The sequence below is a fragment of the Branchiostoma floridae genome, chromosome 2 (genome assembly GCF_000003815.2).
Source record: "Branchiostoma floridae strain S238N-H82 chromosome 2, Bfl_VNyyK, whole genome shotgun sequence".
NCBI lineage: Eukaryota > Metazoa > Chordata > Leptocardii > Amphioxiformes > Branchiostomatidae > Branchiostoma > Branchiostoma floridae.
Genome location: NC_049980.1, coordinates 20,659,034 through 20,679,623, shown reverse-complemented (window position 1 = coordinate 20,679,623; position 20,590 = coordinate 20,659,034). Strand labels below are relative to the sequence as shown.

At 40.5% G+C, this 20,590-nt stretch overlaps 3 protein-coding genes across 3 annotated transcripts; 1 reads left to right on the top strand and 2 right to left on the bottom strand.

Annotated features, from left to right (window-relative positions):
* Positions 1-591: 591 nt before the first annotated feature.
* Positions 592-6,191, bottom strand: LOC118409539 (ribosome biogenesis protein NSA2 homolog). The gene is made up of 9 exons (XM_035810644.1): positions 6,024-6,191; positions 4,332-4,399; positions 3,912-3,977; positions 3,577-3,630; positions 3,058-3,208; positions 2,736-2,820; positions 2,253-2,347; positions 1,525-1,717; positions 592-1,118 (listed from the first exon to the last, which is right to left on the bottom strand). Exons 1-9 carry the CDS (start codon positions 6,024-6,026, stop codon positions 1,051-1,053), a joined length of 783 nt encoding a protein of 260 aa, XP_035666537.1. The 5' UTR covers positions 6,027-6,191; the 3' UTR covers positions 592-1,050.
* A 104-nt stretch (positions 6,192-6,295) lies between these two features.
* On the top strand, positions 6,296-12,988 carry LOC118409537 (NAD-dependent protein deacetylase sirtuin-6-like). The gene is made up of 8 exons (XM_035810642.1): positions 6,296-6,527; positions 7,148-7,275; positions 7,704-7,886; positions 10,115-10,174; positions 10,743-10,832; positions 11,255-11,335; positions 11,923-12,046; positions 12,280-12,988. The coding sequence occupies exons 1-8, from the start codon at positions 6,462-6,464 to the stop codon at positions 12,796-12,798; spliced, it is 1,251 nt and encodes a 416-aa protein (XP_035666535.1). The 5' UTR covers positions 6,296-6,461; the 3' UTR covers positions 12,799-12,988.
* Positions 12,989-14,416: 1,428 nt separating this feature from the next.
* LOC118432706 (transcription factor 21-like) lies at positions 14,417-18,437 on the bottom strand. Its single transcript, XM_035844324.1, has 2 exons — positions 17,812-18,437; positions 14,417-16,492 (listed from the first exon to the last, which is right to left on the bottom strand). Exons 1-2 carry the CDS (start codon positions 18,226-18,228, stop codon positions 16,397-16,399), a joined length of 513 nt encoding a protein of 170 aa, XP_035700217.1. The 5' UTR covers positions 18,229-18,437; the 3' UTR covers positions 14,417-16,396.
* Positions 18,438-20,590: the final 2,153 nt, after the last annotated feature.

The window sequence follows — 20,590 nt, the reverse complement described above, 5'->3', positions numbered from 1 at the left end:
AAATGCCCACTGAATATGCTGTTGCATTGTGTAATCATATTATCTTATGGATTAAACTGCCTTTATCAATAATCAATTAAAGTCTTATGCTCCTACAATATGAGAGTGCTGTAGCTTCCTGAGGATCACTTTGCACTCCAAAATTAAAACCAAACTCACCAAATCTCTGTCATGGTCTAGAGAACTTCTTACACGGACATAGGTAACTTGGGAACTGATAGATACTTCTAGACATAAATATTATGATTGATTGAAGACCTTTATTGTACACTTTAGCCCAACCAAGCTAAGTAATAATCATGGTACTTGAATGGTTCTTGGAATGCTACAATTGTTGGTGTACATATTATTATGGAACTGTAGTTTGTCATATCAGATGACCATGGCATAGCATCACCTCATTCAGGGGACCAAGACAATTTGATTGACATGTATGTAGACAGTTAGTCACTATAATAGACAGGATTCATAATGCTTGTGTTAATGGGAAAATTATCCACACTGCCCAGGTGGACCTTACATAAAGGTAGTCACTTTGGCAGGTTTGACTGTAATTAGTTCTTGTGCATGTAACAACACAACACAGAACAATGAAGTCTGATATATCCTTTATTTACAATATCTAGAGGCTGGTAGAAGCACCCCTCCTCTTCATACTCTTCAGTTAAACATACTGGTGGCTGAAGGTGTCTTACAGATACTCAATAGTTTGCACACTATAGCCTTCAAAATAACTTCAGACATCACTTTCAGTGAAAACAATTACATGTTGTATATGTATGTTATCCCCGTAAATAACTTTTGTAAACAACATCAGACAAAGGATGTTGGTGAGTGATCTAGAAATACTGTAAAGGATAGAATAATGGCGTTGAAACACATGGTTATGACCTCAGCTCCTCCTCATGAGCACAAACTTCCTCTATTTTTCTGAGGAGAAGCCCAGGGATGGTCACAACGCATTTTGTCAGAACTACAGGAACATCATTTACAAGTACATATCCTTCTGTAGTTGTTGTTTTCCTCTGCATATCCCACAACAAGCACTTCTCATACCAACAGCACAGCATTGATGCAGCCATCATTTTCTGGGTTGTTGGTAACCTGAGCATATTTACCTGTGGAGTGAAAGAAAGGAACATGACACAACAACACATAACCACCACATGCAAAAAAGCATTACCTTATCTGTGTATGGAAAATCTTACATCAACAACATCTGTATGCAACTTTTGCAGTCACTTCTACACCTCAAACCTAGAGAGAGGTACCAGCAATTGCAACATGTTGCTTCTATTGTTTTAGCCTTGATTTCAAAGATAAACAGGATAGGTTTAACTTTTACATTAAGGGGTGAGATGTGATAATGTGCTAGGCCTGTCAGGACAAGCTTCAGTTTAATCTTGGCACATCTTTCAATCAATCTTTACGTTTGCCAGAATGGCTAAGGTTATGTTTTATTATTCATCAAATCAACATGACATTTCCAGAAAGGACTGTTGAAGAAAACTTGACAAGACTGACCCCAGATGACTTTTCCTCCTTGTGTGACCAGGCCCAATTCGGACACATTAACTTCTATGACTGTGCCTTTAGTGATGACTCCCAGGGAGGTGTAGAGGGGAGAGGTTGGGTTCTTCTTCACACCGATGATGGGGAGACAGAAGGTGGCCTTCAGCTCAGGATGTGTTACATGTGCCTTCTTAAATCTCAAGCCCTAAAGAAGTCATGACAATAATGATTTATACAGTAACACAATAATACTAGTATACAGAATAATGATATCAATTGAACAGCTGGCATTACACAGCAGGATAATAAGTTGCAAGAGGAGGATGTGAGCTCTAAAGGGAAAATGAGCATGAGAATTGGTGACCTTCTGGCAATCAGCAAACTCAGGTACGGTTACTGGAACTGTGAAGCTTTTACAACACAATTTGTACTGAATTTCATTGATAACTTCTTACACTAGATATGCAAAAAAGTAGCTACTCAAGCAACTGGATATGATTTGGGAAACGGCCAGACACTGACTGGATTTTGTCCCCAAACAAACCTTTACAAAAACAGTTTTTCCCAAAACACCCAAAGCACAAAATGGTTTCTTACATGAAAATATTTGTTTTGTATGAACATCAAACAGGAGATTTATTGAATAAGGGCTTTACACACATTTCACGCATAGTTGCTTGCTCTACTTCTGCAATGTAAGAATTGCTGCATGTACATTATAACAGTAGGTTGTAACTCACCATTGGTCTAATGAATCTCTCGTACTTAGGAGGTTTTCTGGTAAATCCCTCTCCCACGTATGTTACCTTGGTGACCATACGTTTCCAGGCTTTTTCTGCAAATAAAGTATTCATTTGGTGACATTGCTGGGCAGTTTCCTCATGTAGTTGGAACTTCTCATACAAAAAGTATGACTGTATACAGTTCTATTGTACTTGTCATTTGCCCTTGATATTTCAGAACAAAAATAGTTTGATAACGAGGTTCCCTTGCCATTGGAATACAGTAAAATCCTTCCCACACCACATGGTGTACAGGGCGGTGCCCATCTCTGTTTCCTTTGGGTACACAACTGTAAGCACTGATAATATTACAGCAGAGGGCAAGTTGCATGCTAAGTGAGCAATCTATCCTAGGCTACTGCTGTAAGTCTATTAGAATACATGATGGACTGATATAAAGGTTTTATTTTCCCCTAGATTGCCTGGTAGAAAAAAACTCACTTTTAGATTTGCCTGTTTTGACGACCCTGAAGACCTCTGCTTCTGACTGGGCTCGTACCTTGGGCAGAGGCACCTCCCACTTTCCCTGCAATCAAAGATGGACAGGGGAACTATTAGTACATGTCATAACAATGCAAGCAAAAACCACACAACAGCCTATAAGATAGAAAAATATGGGAGTAAACAAAATGTCTTTGTACCTATGTGGTACATTTGTGAAGTCACATTGCTGCAGTTCATAGTTCATTCTACTTGTATCATTTAAGTAGAAAACATTTCCAAAACTGCGTGAGACAGTACTATTGCTGGTACAGAAACTCACCGCTTTTTCTTTCCTCTTCTGCTTGATCATGTTGGAGAGAACCTTGGCACGAGACTGACCCTCCCGGTCCAGCAGGTATGCAGGGACAGCTCCCTGGGGAACCTTGTCATCCTTACGCTCTTTTGTCTTCCTCTCTTCATGCATCTTCAACCTGAAAGGCAATTATGTACCTGCTTTAAGTAATTTTCCCAAAGGGACATACTTTTAGCAAATGTTACAGAGAATACTAACGCTTGCTAATGATGATAGATTTAGTGTAATTGGCAAACACAAGACTTTAAGACTTTTTGCATCCATTTTTTAATGTGTCAGTGACCTTTTCTCAATAGTTAAGTTCAATAACCAGCTGTGGCATAGGTTACTCTCTTGCCTCAAAAGACTAATGAAGATGCCAAGAGTCTGTACGAGAAATCCTAGAGACTAGAGAAATGTGAAGCTTCCGTACTTATTGAATATACTTTTAACTATGTTTCTCCAATTAATTTCCCCAATCTGTTAGCTCAAATAGAAGCAACTTACGTTTTCTTCATCTGTACCTTCTCAGCATGTCTCTTCTTGTTGTACAGTTTTGCCCTGGGGAAATGTAATCATCACTTAATCTATTCCTTAGAAACCCATGAAACAAGTCATACCAATAATGATAATAATAGTAAACACTTAAGTATATGTACAATATATTCAAGGCTACATCTGTTATTGACCATTCTAATACAGTAATATAGTATGGGAGAATATGATTCCTGTTGTCAAAAGTTGAACAGTATAATAATGCAAACATGAAAACTTAAAGCCAAGTAAGAACATATCATAAAATCATAATTATAAAACTACACAAGTCAAGTGTTTTTCCTTACTTGAGTCCTTTGAGTTTCTTGGCCTTCTCTGCCATCTCATGAGGCCTCCGAGCTTCTTTTTTGCGTCTGCAAAAAAATATTGGAATCATCAATCAATGCAAGCAATGTCTAAATCATTAGTAAATAGTAACTTAAACTAAGTAACAGTCAATGTTATAGTATGTTACATTGGCTAATGGCCATTGACAAAATACATATCCAAGTACAATGAATGACCTTTATAGTAATGTACAATTACTACAATGACACATTTGAACATATGTTATTCATCTGACAAGAACAGGTAACACTTTCTGAGTTTCTGCAGGATAAATATGATGCTGTACAGGTAGCCTAGAGTCCAGTGTAGCAAACTACCTTAAAAGTTCAATTACAAGACAGTTTCCAATACATGATCAGTAAAACTTTGATGTGACTTACTTTCTTTCATGGTAATCCAGTCGGTACCCATGTCTCTTCCTGTGCAGTTCTATATGCTCGTTCTGAGGCTGTTCAGGGCAGGAATACAAGACAATGTTTATAAACACAGACACATGGCCATAACGAAATATGTCATTTTTGGTCATGAAGACCCTATTGTTACCAATTTAATTTTAGTTGGTTATACTCACTTATAGGGACTTCATGACAAAAAACATATTTCACATTTTGCAATGTGGATTCGACTTTTTGTAATCTCCAAGCAGATATTGGGATCTTTACCTTGAATCTTTACCTTGAACCACAGCCAGTCGATACCCTTGCGGGTAATAGGGCTGTCCTAGTTGTGGCGGTGGTAGCGTCAGTAAGAGAAGTGGTACTCATGTCTGTCTGGGTGCAGTCCCCATTCCTGCCCCAGTCTTGTCTTGAACTCTTTCACTGACTTGCTATTCACTGTGCTCTGTGAGAGTTTATTCCATGCTGGGGTAACTCGTGTGGGAAAGAAGTGTGCCCTCGGGCCCGTAGCTTTTTGGATTTGATACTTATACTGGTGCCCTCGTGTGTTTGATGCCAAGCTTGGTGTAAACATGGCTCTCCCGCATAGGTTGCAGTGGTTATTCACTCTAACTGTGTCAAGCCCGTGTGTAATCTTAAACAGCTGGATTATGTCAGATCTCTGTCTTCTGAAGTGTAATGTGGGTAACTCCAGCGCTTTTAGCCTTTCTGGATACGTGAGATGGGATATACTTTTCACCAGTTTTGTGGCTCGTCTTTGCACTCTTTCCACTGTGTCTCTGTCTCTCTTGGTCTTGGGGGACCATATTGTTGTTGCATATTCTAGGTGCGGTCGCACTAGGCTCTTGTACAGAAGTAAAAAGGATTCTCTTTCAATATGTGCAAAGGTTGTGCTTGATCAGACCAAGAACTCTGTTCGCCTTGTTCGCTTGCACTTGCACATGTTGCTGAACTTCAGATTTTTGTCAATAGTGACCCCCAAGTCCTTTTCTTCGTCTGTACTCTCCAGCATGTGCTTAGTTCCATCTACTTTGTTCATTGTGTACTTGTGCTGGGGATTGGCCTTCCCTAGATGCATAACCTTGCATTTGTCGGGATGAAATCGCATCTGCATCTTTACGGACCACTCTTGTAGGCTGTTCAAGTCTGCCTGCAGGCAAGATGTATGCGCACTTTGTTCGCATTTTTGGGTAGCAGCATAGATTTTTGTATCATCCGCGAACAACGAGACAAAGTTTAGATGGAAGATCGTAATATTTTCTGGCTGCGAAGCACGCTTGGAAGTGTTAGTGTGTGTGTACCCCGGCAGCCTAAAAACATTACGATCTTCTACCCCAACATCTGCTTGGAGAATAGGGTCCCTTTAAAATATAGATGCACTTAGATGCACCCGGCACACCAGTCTCCGATCCAGTACCTAATCCTATGGTGGTGTAAAAATCCTTACATAGGTTTCTAGAATTTGCTTGGCCAAGAAAATTTGAAACGAAGAACTTTCCAAAACTGACTTTCGCTAAGCCACGCAAGCGTCACTGCGCTGCCCCCCTCCCCACATGTGCGCACATGTGCACGTTCGTGACAACACTCAAAAACACATTGTAATAAAACTACACTAGCTTCTACAGCACAAACATGATGTATGGTGTATATACTTCACCTTAGACTGATAAAACTTACCATGGTGGGGTTTTTTGGATCCTTTCGTCTTTTTTCCAACAGCGAATTTTCTCCTTCCTGATTCTGGCTTTCACAAGCCTCGTTCTCGTTGAGGGTGATCACATTGGCACATGGAAAATACACAATCGATTTTGTTTATTGAACATAACGGGAAACATACATTTCATTTAGCTAAATTCAGAACATTCATTTCAAAGTTATACATTTAGATGAAAGGTTTTCCTCTGTTTCTTAGTTTTTGAAATTTTTCAATTTAAAAAGTATATTCCTATGCTCTATAATGGTACAGTCTAGTTTAGTTCAGAGGTCAGCGTGCCAATTTGTGAACATTGCATTATTGCATTGCTGTTTATTCCTGTATAGCTGGTCTTTGAAACCGATCTCTGAGTAAGATTTTGAAACCAGTATTTGCAGAAGGAGAAGGAAGAGGTCGTTGAGATGTCTGTTAACTACGCAGCGGGGCTGTCTGACTACGATCACAAGGGGAAATGTGGTCTACCAGAGGTGAGGACACACTACCTGCATGATGGTCTGGCATGTGTCTGGTGTATGCTAACAGGGCTCGAAATCAATTTCGGGGGACTGGTGCACTGGCGCATCAAGATTTAGGTTCACCACAAAAAGGAAAAAGGAAACAAAACATAATCTAAAAAGCAAAATCTTAAACAAAGGTTTGAAACTTTGAAACAGATTATGAATGATTTTGAATGGTCAGTGTTGTCATCTCAAAAACATGTCGTACACTGGCATACAACACTAATAACATACCTTTACGAAGATAACCCCAGACAAATATCTAAGTGCACCGGCACACCCGCAGTCTGAAATTGGGTTCACAAAATATGTAGAGTCCTGAGCAACCTAATCTCCAAGCAGATGTAGGGGTTTGCTAAGTGGTTTGTGCATGTTTTCATTTTGATTAATTTTTCTACGTCTTTGTAGTGATCTGTGTTGTCATCTCACTGCCTCTCAAAGTAAGAAAGAAAGCTTTTGGTACCTCATTTATCATTGTGGATGACAAGAGAAAGAAAGAAGAAGAAAATTTATCACTGATTTTGGTTTGACCTTGAGAAACTCTAGCTGTGACAAAACTGAATATGACAAATTTTTGAACTCCCGTACAGAAATATGACCCTGCGGAGGTGCTTGCGGAGAAGGTGTCCCAGCTGGTGGACATCGTTTGTGAGTCCCAGCACCTGGTGGTTCACACAGGGGCAGGCATTAGTACATCTGCAGGGATACCTGACTTCAGGTGAGACACCTGGTAATGATACCTGACTTCAGGTGAGACACCTGGTAATGATACCTGATTTCAGGTGAGACACCTGGCAATAACACCTGACTTCAGGTGAGACACCTGGTAATGATACCTGACTTCAGGTGAGACACCTGGTAATGATACCTGACTTTGGGTGAGACACTTGGTAATGATACCTGACTTTGGGTGAGACACCTGGTAATGATACCTGACTTCAGGTGAGACTCATGTTAATGGTACCTGACTTCAGGTAAGCCACCTGAGGTGAAATACATGTTAACTACACACATTTTCAGATCTGGTAAGACACATAGAACTAGAGTTGACACCAAAGGCTATGTGATCACTATAAAGTACACATGTATGCTAAGCAGATGTGCATGAAATTAATCAATGCTACTTTTTCACTATTTGTATTCCAGAGGTCCCAAAGGTGTGTGGACTCTGGAACAGAAGGGTGAAACTCCCCATTTTGACACCACCTTTGAGTCGGCCTGCCCCTCACCCACACACATGGCTCTGGTAGAGCTGGAGAGACTCGGCATTGTCAAGTACGTCATCAGTCAGAATGTGGACGGACTGCACGTACGCTCAGGCTTCCCCAGGTAGGGCTTGACCCTTTATGGCCACCTATGTAACACTGTTAAAGGGGCATTCCACTCCACACAGGAGTGTTATTTTCTGATAGAAATTAATTTAAGGAAGTAATAAATGCATACTACTTCACGTTATACGATCAAGTACCCAGTTGCTCCACGTGCCTCAAAAGCATTCAGTCTTCTACTAAACTCCCCAAGTACCCTCTAATTGAATTAATACTATTGCTGAATACAATGCAAAACTTTTAGCTACAGTTACGAAACTAATTTCAGGTTCGCTAAGAAATCTCGTCTTTTTCTTGTATTCTTTGCTATTTTATGAGCAATTTGCCTTCTCGGTGTGCTTAGCGAACCTCATTTTTTCGAAAATATGCAGGATAAACAAAGTGTCTATGCGTATAGGGAATGCATGGGAAGGGTTTGCATGGATTTAGTGAGTGTCATATTGTTTTACAAAACACACATAGCGCAATTCATCCCAAGGTGAATTCCACAAAATTCGGCTGATTATATATTCATTGACACATTATCTATTGGAAAACAATACTCCCTTCTGGAGTGGAATGCCCCTTTAACAACAGATGATAATGTGTTATGAGTGAGTCAATCAATCGATCAATGGTTCATTTTACAACATTTGAACTTTACATGCATATATACATTCTCTAAAGCAACTAGACAAATGTGATATTATATAACGGCACAAACTGTATATTCGACACCCCTTTTATCCGACACTTTTCATTACCTATCTGTCAGTAAAAATCTACCGCTGGCATGCAAATTCTTTCTAGTGCTTTATAAAACCAGTAACATGTATGACATAAAACCTTGAAAATTTGAGCTCTCAAAGATCGTATGTTGGAGCAGTAAGTTAATCAATCTTCCGGTGTGTTTTCCTGCCGTTAATGAAGCCGTGGGACGGGGGCAGAGGTCATGATTTCGAGGGATCTTACATTACGTCTTTACATTACAAAACCATAATCACAGTGAATAAATAACAAATCAATGAACTGTCCATTGATGACAACCAACATGCCTTGGAATGTCTCTCCTTCAAGTACAACGCGGCTTTGTTATGCTTATCGGCAGCCTTCCGAACACAGGCGCCATTTTGAAAATGTGCATCAGCACCCCCAATCTGTAATGCTCACATCCCAATACACAGCAAGGCGGATCTCACCGGCGATACCAACAGCCCCACATGGGACGTACTGTAAGGAGTTTGTAGTATGTTGTGTGGGTATATCTTTTGGGAGCCATTCACAAAACAACGTATTTACCGACATTTGCTTATCAAACAACGGATTAAAAGTTTCATAGAACGTCATAACCGTGTAGTGGAACAGCAGAAAGGATTTGCCACTGGTTGATGCATTTTCGGGCCATGTTTAGATCGCGATGCCGGCAGTTTACCGACATGCCGATTTGCCGATGAAACCTTGAGTAAGTGACTGCCGATTGATACAAATTTGACGTTGTAAATATGAAATTCGTTGATAATCAGCCTTGTCATATTATTGTGACGGATTAAAGTTCCCCTGGGAGTAGAATCCCCTGGGACTTGCTATCAGTTACACTCTCTTTGAAGTGTTAATTTCTGCTGATACCACGGAAAGTGGGAGACCAATGCACGTGTAGTGATGGCCGGGGAAACATAGTAAGCAGTGCACTACTGTAAATGCAGAAATGTTCGCGGTGGATTAATGTTCGCGGTTTTCGCGGCGGCCGCTTCACCGCGAATTTAAAACCACCGTGAACATTTTTCCATAACAGTGAGAGACTACAGTGCATGGTGCTACCGCGAAATTAAAACCACCGCGAAAAGTCCATTTTCCCGCTACCGCGAAATTAAATCCCCGCGAACTTAAATGCATTTACAGTAAATAGTTTCCGGAATGCCCAAAAGCCTGCTTGTTTATTCATGGTTCAGTGTTGAAAATGCTGGAAAGTGTCGGATAAATGTTCTATGCCATTACATTAATGCATGTTTATGTACAATGAACTGAACTTGGCAAAATTGACAGACCGCATACATTTGACTAGTACCACTTAAAGTTTTATGTTAGATTTGTGTAGGGCACACTTGCATGAAAATTTTAAACCAACTGATGACATGTGTTTAATCTGGAAACAAATTAAAGCAGTGAAAATAAGGGTACATTACAATCTGGATATGTCATTACTATTTACCAATGCAAAGATTATCTGTACATGTTGTTTCATGTTTACAGAGACAAACTATCTGAACTCCATGGCAACATGTTTGTGGAACAGTGTGACAAGTGTGGAAAGTAAGTCTTTTTAAGTGTTGACTGTAATCATATATCAGGACTCAAATAAAAGCACTCTGTGCTTGCATCAATGAATATTGTTTGCACAGCTTGGCAAAACTTGGGCATTGTTTTTAGGTAAATATACAACAGGTATGACACTATGTAACAGCATATAAATGTTTTGTTTCTGTCCTTCTAATTGTCTGTGCATGTGAGTCCATGTTGTTAAATCTGTCATCTTAAGCTTACAAAAATACATTTTCATCATGTCATGAAACAGGCTGACATGTCTTAGAGACAGCCCTGTGATCCACGATGAAGGAATAAATGATTCATAACGTCCATCTTAGTATCTTTGCTCTCTTTTGAGTTTTGTTAGATATATAAACTCATTCTTGAAACATGTAGAAGTTTTTGTTTCAGAAGTTTTTCTTGAACTTCTTCTATTTACTTCACTTACATAGTGTAAGTAAGTCTGATATAGTTTGTGCCGTATTCTATTGAATCTATCGTAGTCTCTCTATACTGTCTCTGGAGTAAGGGCTCTATCAGAAGTCTCCCACCTGATGTTGTCCCTCCCCTCCAGGCAGTACGTCCGTGACACAGTAGTACCGACCATGGCACTGAAGCCCACAGGTGGACAGTGTACACAGGTCAAGGCAAGAGGAAGGTGCAGGTGTGGTCATCTTCTCTATTATTTTGCAATTTGTTTCAAATGTGTGTCTCCAGAGCAATGGCTCATTCCTGCCACAAATAAATCTGGCTGGAGTAAACATAAACAGAATTTTTCATTATTACTTTATTTGTATCTGTTGAAATCTTTTTCTTAGGTTTTTATAGAAAAGTACACACATATACATCAATCAAAAACAATCTAAACAAAAGGTCATACAATCTGATTTATTCATTTCTTTTTTTACCATTTGAATCAGGCTCATGTTTGCACAAATAGTTCAAGGTTGTTCCTGGGCTTGTTGAACAGTATCACATGTACATGTGTGTAATGATTGTCATGGAATAGCAACATTATAGGATGTTCTATTGAACTTGAACTAGGCCTGTATTTAGGAATGTCCTCACTTATGTGCACATATCCAGAGGAAAGTTGCATGACACCATCCTTGACTGGGAGGATTCCCTACCAGACAGGGACCTGACACTGGCAGATGAACACAGCAGGTTGGTTATGTTCAATGAGATATCTTCTGGGATATGTTAACATTGGGAAATAGAGCTTCACCTTTGACCTGCTTGGTCTGTCTTTCAAATCTGATGGCAAAGGAGTGAAGTATATATCCGCTGAGGTCTTTGGTACAGGTAGTGCTTCACCTTACTGTCCTTGTGTTTCTGCTATTGCCATGTTGTTTGTACTTGTTGGAATATGACATTGAGTTTTGGAGCCCACACATCTTTAGTTTGAGGACATGTCTGTGCACTCTATTACTCAATAACATCTGGTACAAATTCCATGGAGGCAGAGGCCCGGGTTTGCATCTGGGTCTTTACGTATCTTGAAAGACTCAAATCATTATTTCAGATGGGGGCTTATACCTGGCAGCCCAGTGTATCATGGCTTCAAATCTCTGCATTTGAAAAAAAAAAAAAAAACACACACAGACGAGTTGGGCAGGAAGATCTGGTGTGCTTGGCCAAAATGTGAGCTGTTGTGGAGTTGCATTGTGCTGAAGCTGTGCTGCTTTACTTTTGTCCCATGTCTTGTGGGTTCATCTCCCATACCGAGAGTCATGTGGTTTCTCCTGTTGCAGACGTGCAGATGTTGCCCTGGTGATGGGGTCATCTCTGCAGATTGTACCCAGTGGAAATCTGCCCCTGCTCACCAAGAGAAGAGGAGGCAAGCTGGTCATCATTAACTTACAGGCCAGCAAACATGTTAGTACCAATACTGGTCACAGACACACTAGGTCTGCTAAACGTATCTTACCAGATAGTTGTATAGTGAGCATGAAAAGATGAATGGGATATGCTGAGATAATAACTGGTTGTTACAAAAGAAATCTTTAAAAACGACTTTTAAAACTGTAAATGCTGAATGCAGAACTGAATGACCCCATTGACCAACATTACATTGTAAATGTACTCCTTGCTAATTCATCTTTTTTCAGGACAAACATGCTGACCTGCGCATTCATGGCTATGTGGATGAAGTGATGTCCATGGTGATGAACCGGTTGGGAATAAACATTCCAAAGTACACAGGACCTAACACTGTTCTTGAGTCTCCTGCTCGACACAGAGTCACGCTCAGACCACTCAAATGTGAACACACTGTCAACAACCTTCACAATGGGCAGCCACAGGATAAACAAGATACTCGAAGTGAAAGTGCCAATACTTGTGCAATAAAAGCAGAAGAAGCAACAGAAGCTAAAACAGACAGCTCAGGGGTAGAGGACAGAGTAAAGATCAGTGTAGACAGGGACAATGAAGCAACAGTTTCTGTGGGATCTAGTGCCAGTAACAGTTTATGTTCCAGTGATCAGTCCCTTCAGAAAATAGAAGAGAGAATCACTAATCATGAAACACCTTCAACAAACCTTCCAGAGCAGGAGGTAATGCTGAACTCATCTCAGCACACAGACAGTGCTGTGGCTACTAAAAGGCTGAAGTTAGATAGTGAATAGAAAGATGGTCCTTGTGATGTTGTTTTTTATGTTATACATAGTTCGAAGCTCATCAAGATACTAACATATCCTACATACATGTACTAGTGGTAGCACTTGAAGTTGTATTTTTAGGCCAGACTGACATTGATCTTGATATCAGTTTGTTGTACTAAGTAAGACTTAATAAACATTTTTGTAATGTCGGGAAGTTCTGCATTCTGTCTCCCTTACTTATGTTAACTCCAGAAGTCAAATTTTCAATGACACAACAGCTCATACCAACGTTTATTTGGTGTAAAAAATTAAACTGTGCCGACTTCTAGTTACATCAAGGAGCTACATCAAGCCAAAAATAGCAAAAACTTCTTCATAATGTTTTCAGTTTTTTTTAATGTCATCACTTTTATTCTATAAGACCAAAAGCTATCTAGAACCAAAAAATAATGCCAAGGGTCTGTTCAGAGCGAAGAGGTTATGTAACCAGCTCGCTCAGAGCAAACAGATGCAACCAAGGCTCCACTGTAGTCCCAATGCATGCCGTCAGGGGGCGTTAGAGCCACTGTCTTCTGACCGAAACCAAGGAGCTTTCATCGATATTTGACAATCAACAAACATACAATGAATTTATCAAAATCAATCTATTGTATCTGTCTAGCCGGTATAACACACCTGTTTATACTGTTTCTTCACAAGTCTTATATACCGATAAACAGTGACATGGCCCTGAAAACACGAGTTCCTCGTATCCCTGCAAGTTCATGATCTTGGGCTATTTAAAAATAACGATTTTCTTGGCCTCTAACATATAAAATGCTGGCAAAGATACATCAACGGATAGCTGAAGGCAATAGGAGACGTTCAGATCCCTAAAGTGATCCGAATGATAAGTTTATGTGAGACGGTCAAGTCCAAAATAATACCAAATATCACATTTAGTCACTCTCTCCCACCCTCTTGCTCTAAACGTACTACACCGCCCACTCACCTAGAACATTACTTACCTACCTTATCACCAACATGCAATTGAATTGTCCTTTAAAATTAGACAAAAGAAATGTGTTCCACCAAAATCTACCTGTAAGTTTTGGTCTACCGATTACAACCACTTTGGTTTGGGTTGGTTTTGGACAAAAACAGTTTGTACTAACAAATATGCCGCAGACTAACGCTCGATCGGAAACACCTAGTCAGTCCTGTCGGTAAGAAACGTTTGAGGACTGTCATTCCGAGGCAGGTCACCGACGGAGACAGAACACTTCCCTAACAAATTGCAGACACGAGGTCGATCAGCTTGAGCGTGTGCTCACCAATCAGCGAACACTTCGGCACATTCTTCACACGTTTAACTCCTCGCCTTGAGCAATGCCAGACCCCCAAGTACACCCTTAACTCCAGCGGTCAAGTGCGCTTCGGGCGTCTGGCTGAATTAAGTATCAGGGTTACGGGATACTGTAGAATCTGGGCTTGGATATTTGAGAGAAGAACAGTAAGTTTACATCGCTGAGCTGTCCTCAGGTGTAGCTACAACTCAGGTGGAGTTACAAACTTACTCGTTAAAAAGGGAAAGATTTCCCATGTCAATGCATTTTAACATACATTTGATTTGCTAGTATATCAATTATCAACTTACTTAAACAATCCGCGATTCAGAAACCATATGCAAACAAGCATAAATGACGTAAAGTAACATAGAATAGACACGTATTATCGAAGGGATATACAAATGTCCGCAATTAATCCCCGGGCGTTTCCGAGCTGTGACGTCAGCTGTGATGAGACTGAAATGTCTGTTACGGTACTGTGACCTCTCGATGGATTTTATGATTGACAAACAAACAAACGTCACTTATGTACCATTAACTTGATAACACCAGAACAGACGTCTCTCCATAACAGACATGTATTGTACTTAAGGACATTCTGTAATCTTTGATATTGTGATATGTCAACTTGAGAGCGAGTTAGATATGTATTTGGCAATGACCTCTCATTATGGAACTATGACTACATTGAGCTCATACTGTTTGTTGTTGCCGTACAACAATACGCGCACTGTAGCAGGCACGTACCATCACATGTGGATACAGAGTAACTGAGTTGCACAGTTCAACAGATAAGCAAGTACCTGGCCTCTCACAGAGAAATTCACGGAGATTTTCATGCACCAATAAAAGCAAGTAAGGAATGAAACAGTTCAGCCTCTAGTTTTCTGAAGCCTAACGCTGGTCCCTGTTTTGATATCCACTTGGACTAGGTGAGGGTACAGAGCGCCCCTGTTACGTTGCAGTACGCGTTGTTAACTAGTTGCCTAAGATCTCAGAATGGGTCATCTTTGTTGTCCTTCGCACGATAATGTTACAATCTCCCACCGCCTAGATCCCAGAATGACGGGAACAGGATCCCGAGGAATGGCGTGAGTCCGTGCCAGGTTTGTGCAGAGGTAATCCGGGATCTCCGCCGCCATCGCCTGCCGTCCTGGAGAGTGTTAGATGTTCTGACTCTTACTGGGCGGAGAAACGTTTACCAGCTCTCGTATCACATGGCGGTGTCGGGGAAACAACAGTTTTGCATCTGTTCAACGTGAACTTCCTCTCCAGGCACTTACCAACCAACATCACCAAAATTCATGTTGTATTGTCTTTTTTTTTTTAAATAATGAAGCGTCGTTCTATACACTTTCTGTGTATGATTGTAGGCGGTTTCATCCCGGCGGGGGTATCTAGTTGTGTTCTGTTTGTATTATGTAGTGTAGTACGTATTCTAACTGGACTGAACATGTTCCCAAAGAAAAGCAAGGTACAAACAACCAGGTTCCTAATTGGTTCAACGTTACTTTTTTCGTCGGTGAACACAACAAACACACAGAAACTTTATCACAAACCTTAAATCTTCATGTCTCCTAAAGCAAGGTGCAATACGCAAGGTTTTCCGTGAACCCATTACTAAAGGTTGTTAAAAATTACATTCCAAAACGTTCTGTGTTTTTGCACTAACAATATGATTTACTTGTATCTTTCACCACAAACACGGCACTGCATGACAGATGCCTTTCAGACCTGTATATGCCAACCCTGTAAACGATGCAATGCAGACTTCTTACGGAGCATATTGTTGAGCTTCTGACACTACTGTTGCTGATCCGATTTACGTCAATAAGGCACAATACATCACTCCAAAAGTCTTCGTATTTTTCAACAAAATGAAAAGGCACAAACATTTATACACTTTGCAGCATTTACATTCAATCCATCACATCAGCCTTCACATTTCGACCTAACACATCAAATATTATTTTGTACTCTTAAAAAGGTCATTAACGATACATTGTTTTGTTACCACTGTATTTATCTAGCAATCGAAAAAAATCCATTTAAAGGCATATCTCAGATATTTCCATTGGTTTGCAGCCATCATTCTGCACAAGGTTGTTACCAGATCTTAAAAGTAAGATATTGGTATATGTTCCCCAGACACTTGCATACATCTTTCTTCATATAGTGCAACAGAAAAATCCAGAGAACCTTGCCTCTCAATGTCAAGTTGTCCGTCAATTCACGTCTTTTTTTCTATTTCACGTGCTCGTGCTCAGGAAATGATGACGCGTGCACACAAGTTGCTACCTCAGTGTTTCAGTTCTGGTGGAACCGGTGGCGGCCGGTCTCTGGAGTTCCCGACTGTCTTGCATTTTGGAATTGATAGCAAACGGCCAGGTCTGTAAGCAAAGAAACAACTTCATAAAATGTTACGTTCAAGCATCTGGAATATCATGATAAGCTTAAACTAGCATCGGTCTCAATGTCTTTGCTATAGCCACAAGAAAAGTAACATGTTTTCCAAGTTTAATCTCTAATGAGGTGACGTTACATAACATGCATAAAACGTTGGCTATCAGGCATGAACCCCAGCTTTGTTTTGCAATATCGCAGAGCCTAACCTCTGCTTGGAGAGTACTCTAACCGTTGCTCCCCTGGCAATTGTTGCAAGAGACTGAAGGTCGCAATGATTTTAAAGCTATATGGAAACAAGATGTAAGTGTTAGGTTAGTGTATTTTTCCATTCTATGCAGAACATTGAATTTGTATTTTCAAAAAACAACTGCAAAATTTGGTATTGGTGCCTTTATAGTGTGCTAATCGCTGATGTATGATTGCATGATTGGATTACAATTAGAGAATGATTAATGAAAAGCGCTTATGTATATCTGCTTCTGTGGATCTTGAACATGTACGGATTTATCTTACCTATGAAATAAAGTTTACCCATTGTGGCTAATCTATCAAGTCACATAATTACGTTTTACAGCTATGTTTTCATTTGATAACAAAATGGACAAAACGACAATGCATTACCAGCGCTAGCGTGGCCCACAAAAGATAAAGTGTTGGAATGACCGTGGTCAATTGTTGCTATTCTTCTGTGATTTGTATCTGAATTGAAATGTCCGTTTCAAACGTCCGGGTAACCATTTTTATGTTGTCCTTGAAAACAGACATGTTGGCAAAACGGATAACATATACATATATATTACGACCATTCCGGTCATAGTTAACTGGCAGTAAGAATTGAAAGCAGCTAATTAGAACCCTAAAAGATGTGGCTATCTCGGTCCAGTAGACCCCGGCACGCGGACACGCCAAGACTGGACACTATTCTCAGCCATGATATTCCCTAGTCGGTCGTCAGAGGGTCTAATCTTAGAGACTGTCCCTGTGAACACATGCACCGCTATCACGCAAGGGCACGTCATCATCGATATCGCATCTCAACTAACCACAATTCCACTCCTACAGTAACGAACTACTGGATTTAACGGAGAAGACTTAATTACACCAATAAACTACAAATCCATAAGAACTTAGAATGGTCAGAAAATGTGAAAAAACATCAATTCTCATTTCTGCATCATTTTAACAAAGTTTGTATGACAAACTGAGAAGCCTTAATTATCACAAATTCAGTTGTAGTTTTAATCCCAGAAGTCGTGCTTGAAGAAGAAGGTACAGTGGCATGGCCATGTGATATTGGACTTACCAGGTTGACTGGGTGCAGACTGTTGTTCTCGACCTTGTCCTGTTGTAGAACCTGTCTGAGGTGCGCTATGTACGAAGCCGCCAGCCGTAAAGTGTCCAGTTTGGAAAGTTTGGTGTCTGGGGGAACCCATGGCAACGTGGTTTTCAGCGTCACAAACGCCTTGCTCATCGTCCGCATTCGGGATCTCTCCCGAGCGTTAGCGGCGTTCCTCTGCTCGGGTTTCGGCTTGGCCTCTTTCTCGCCCCAGCTGGCCCGCTTGCGGCGGCGCCGTCGAGTTCGGTTCTCGGGAGAGGTCGCACCTTGGCCCGGTGAACTTGTCTCGACGTTGTCGGCAGTCGTGCTCTCCTGATCGGTCTCGATAGTTTCCGCGGTCGTGTCATTCAGCTCCTCGTTGTCGCTTGGCGTTCCCGTCGACATAGCGAGATGTATGTTGGTGTACACTCCAAGTAGGAAAGGTTCTGTATAGGTAAAGCGCTACCTCGTAACTAACTTCAACTAACAGCCCCGTATTTTGATCTGTACTTAACATGAAATGTCCCTACACGGGTTAGGTCGCACGTACATAACACAAGTACAAAAGTCACAGCAGTAATACCAGGCCACCACCAGTTGACAGACACGTCCGCAGCACGGCTTTATCGACTTGGATAGGACGCTACCAACAGGTTGCGCATGCAGGGGGTGACATCGATATATTTTAGCACATGTACATCCTATACTCTTCTTTACATTCTATATCAATGCAGTTTCCTTACCTGTACAAATGTGTACGACTGTTTTGACAGACCATCTATTTGTCAGATTCCTTACCAAATCCGATCTGATGTTAAGGCACATAAGGAAGTGGCCGCAGACGAAGAACACGATCGCGGTATTGTTTCGATTTTGCATAATAAAAACAAAACTTTTTTTCCATTTCTACACATAAAATTTGTCGTACAGTGTGTCCTATATTTTCGATAGAAATGTAATCTATAAGGATGGAGAGGTGTTATGTTTAATTACAAATGTTGAACCATCTTATCGAACGTTACGTGTCTGAAACTTTCCCAGAAACTGTTTGGGGTGTAATGTCCCATATCAACAAAACACCGTAAAGCTTAAACAGAGCATACAATCATCTACAGAGAATGTCTAAAATCTTTAGAATGTGCCATGATACAATTAGCATAGAATGGACCATAAAATATATCTTGAGCTTACGTGCCAATAAATATATCTTGAGCTCATGTGGTACTTGTATGCTGTGAAACTTCTGTAGGATGAAATGTTGCTTATCACTGCAAACTTTCAAGAAATAACTGAATAGAAATCTGCTGAATTCGAAACGTTTGATAACATTTGTGGCATGATTTAAGCGCACCTGTAGCTCAATGGTTACTGATAACAAAATTGATGGTTGCAATGAATGTAAGGTCAACGAGAGTGTGGCTCGGGTTGAAGTTCTTTCCCAATTCATTGTCTTGTCATTGTGTACGTGTCATCAGTGTATTGTGATGTCCAAGATAACAAAATGATACGGTTTAAAAACCTGATATGTTCTGCCTACACTTAAAAGGACTTTAAAGGCATTTCTGACAAATATCTCGTTGAGAAATAGACCAAGACAGATTACTTGTTGATACGAGGAAAATGTATGCAAATACCCATTCGTCTTTTCACTGTTGATACTTCATTCAATGTGATGAAATAAGAATCATCCACGGCAATGGCAACCAGTACATTACCATTGGTATTGAGGAACTGAATACAGCAGAGGCGCAAAAAACACACCAAGACGTCATGTTTCTACCTTCAAGTAACATGTTGTAGGTATGAATATTCATACCTGTGTTGGGGAGGGGGAACTGTCGTGAATCTTGCTCTCGCTTAGTGACAATGTTTGCTCTAATACTTCTTGTACTTCGTATGTACACATTCTCCCTTTGCTCAGTATTTTGTTGCACTATTGTACAATCTCTTCAACGTTGCCTCATATTTTTGAATGTAACGTTACATATACGTGTAGATATGTCCACATGATCGTTACTCGTCGTACCATAGACCTTCCATCACTCAGTAAGCGTTGGTACCATGTGATATCGATACATCGGTGGTAACTACATTTCTGGCGTGACTAAGCAGATTTAGTGATGGTAGATTAGTATGTTGGTATCGAGGACCACCGTGAGTGGCCAGCGTGGTGCGTATTCCTACTGTGTATCTTAATTCTCATCTACGTTTTAGCTCCTTATTTTGATATTTACGATATGGTCGACCCTGTTCTAGCCACTTTGCCATAGCGTTGTGAAACGGTATAGTTGTCAAAGTTCCAGGTCAGTGTTTCTTTGAAACTGACGTCTTTCAAATCATCTGACACTTTTTTTTAGGAATGACTCTGTTTGATTTTAAGTGGTATTTGAAAATGGTAGAGTGAGTATGCTGTATTCTACAGGGTCTTATATTGAAGCCTGAAAACATCAGAAAAGTATGAACAACGCAATCTATGTAATACGACTACTTTTTGTCGGTACCTAAGCTTGCATAGGATGGGACTAGGTAAGGGCAAGTTTGCTTATCTATCTCTCTGTTGGACCATGGGCATGGAGACAGCAGCGTTAAAACCTGCCGATGTAATGTTGAAGTTTTTACACAAGAACTGCTCACTAGTGGTTATCTTTGTTGTATACATGCGCCATGATGCCAACTGTTTCATACCTCTAATTCCTTCTTCCATTTCCGTCTCGTCCCAAAGGTGGCATTTATCGCATTATATCGCACAGAAAAATCGGGAAAATGT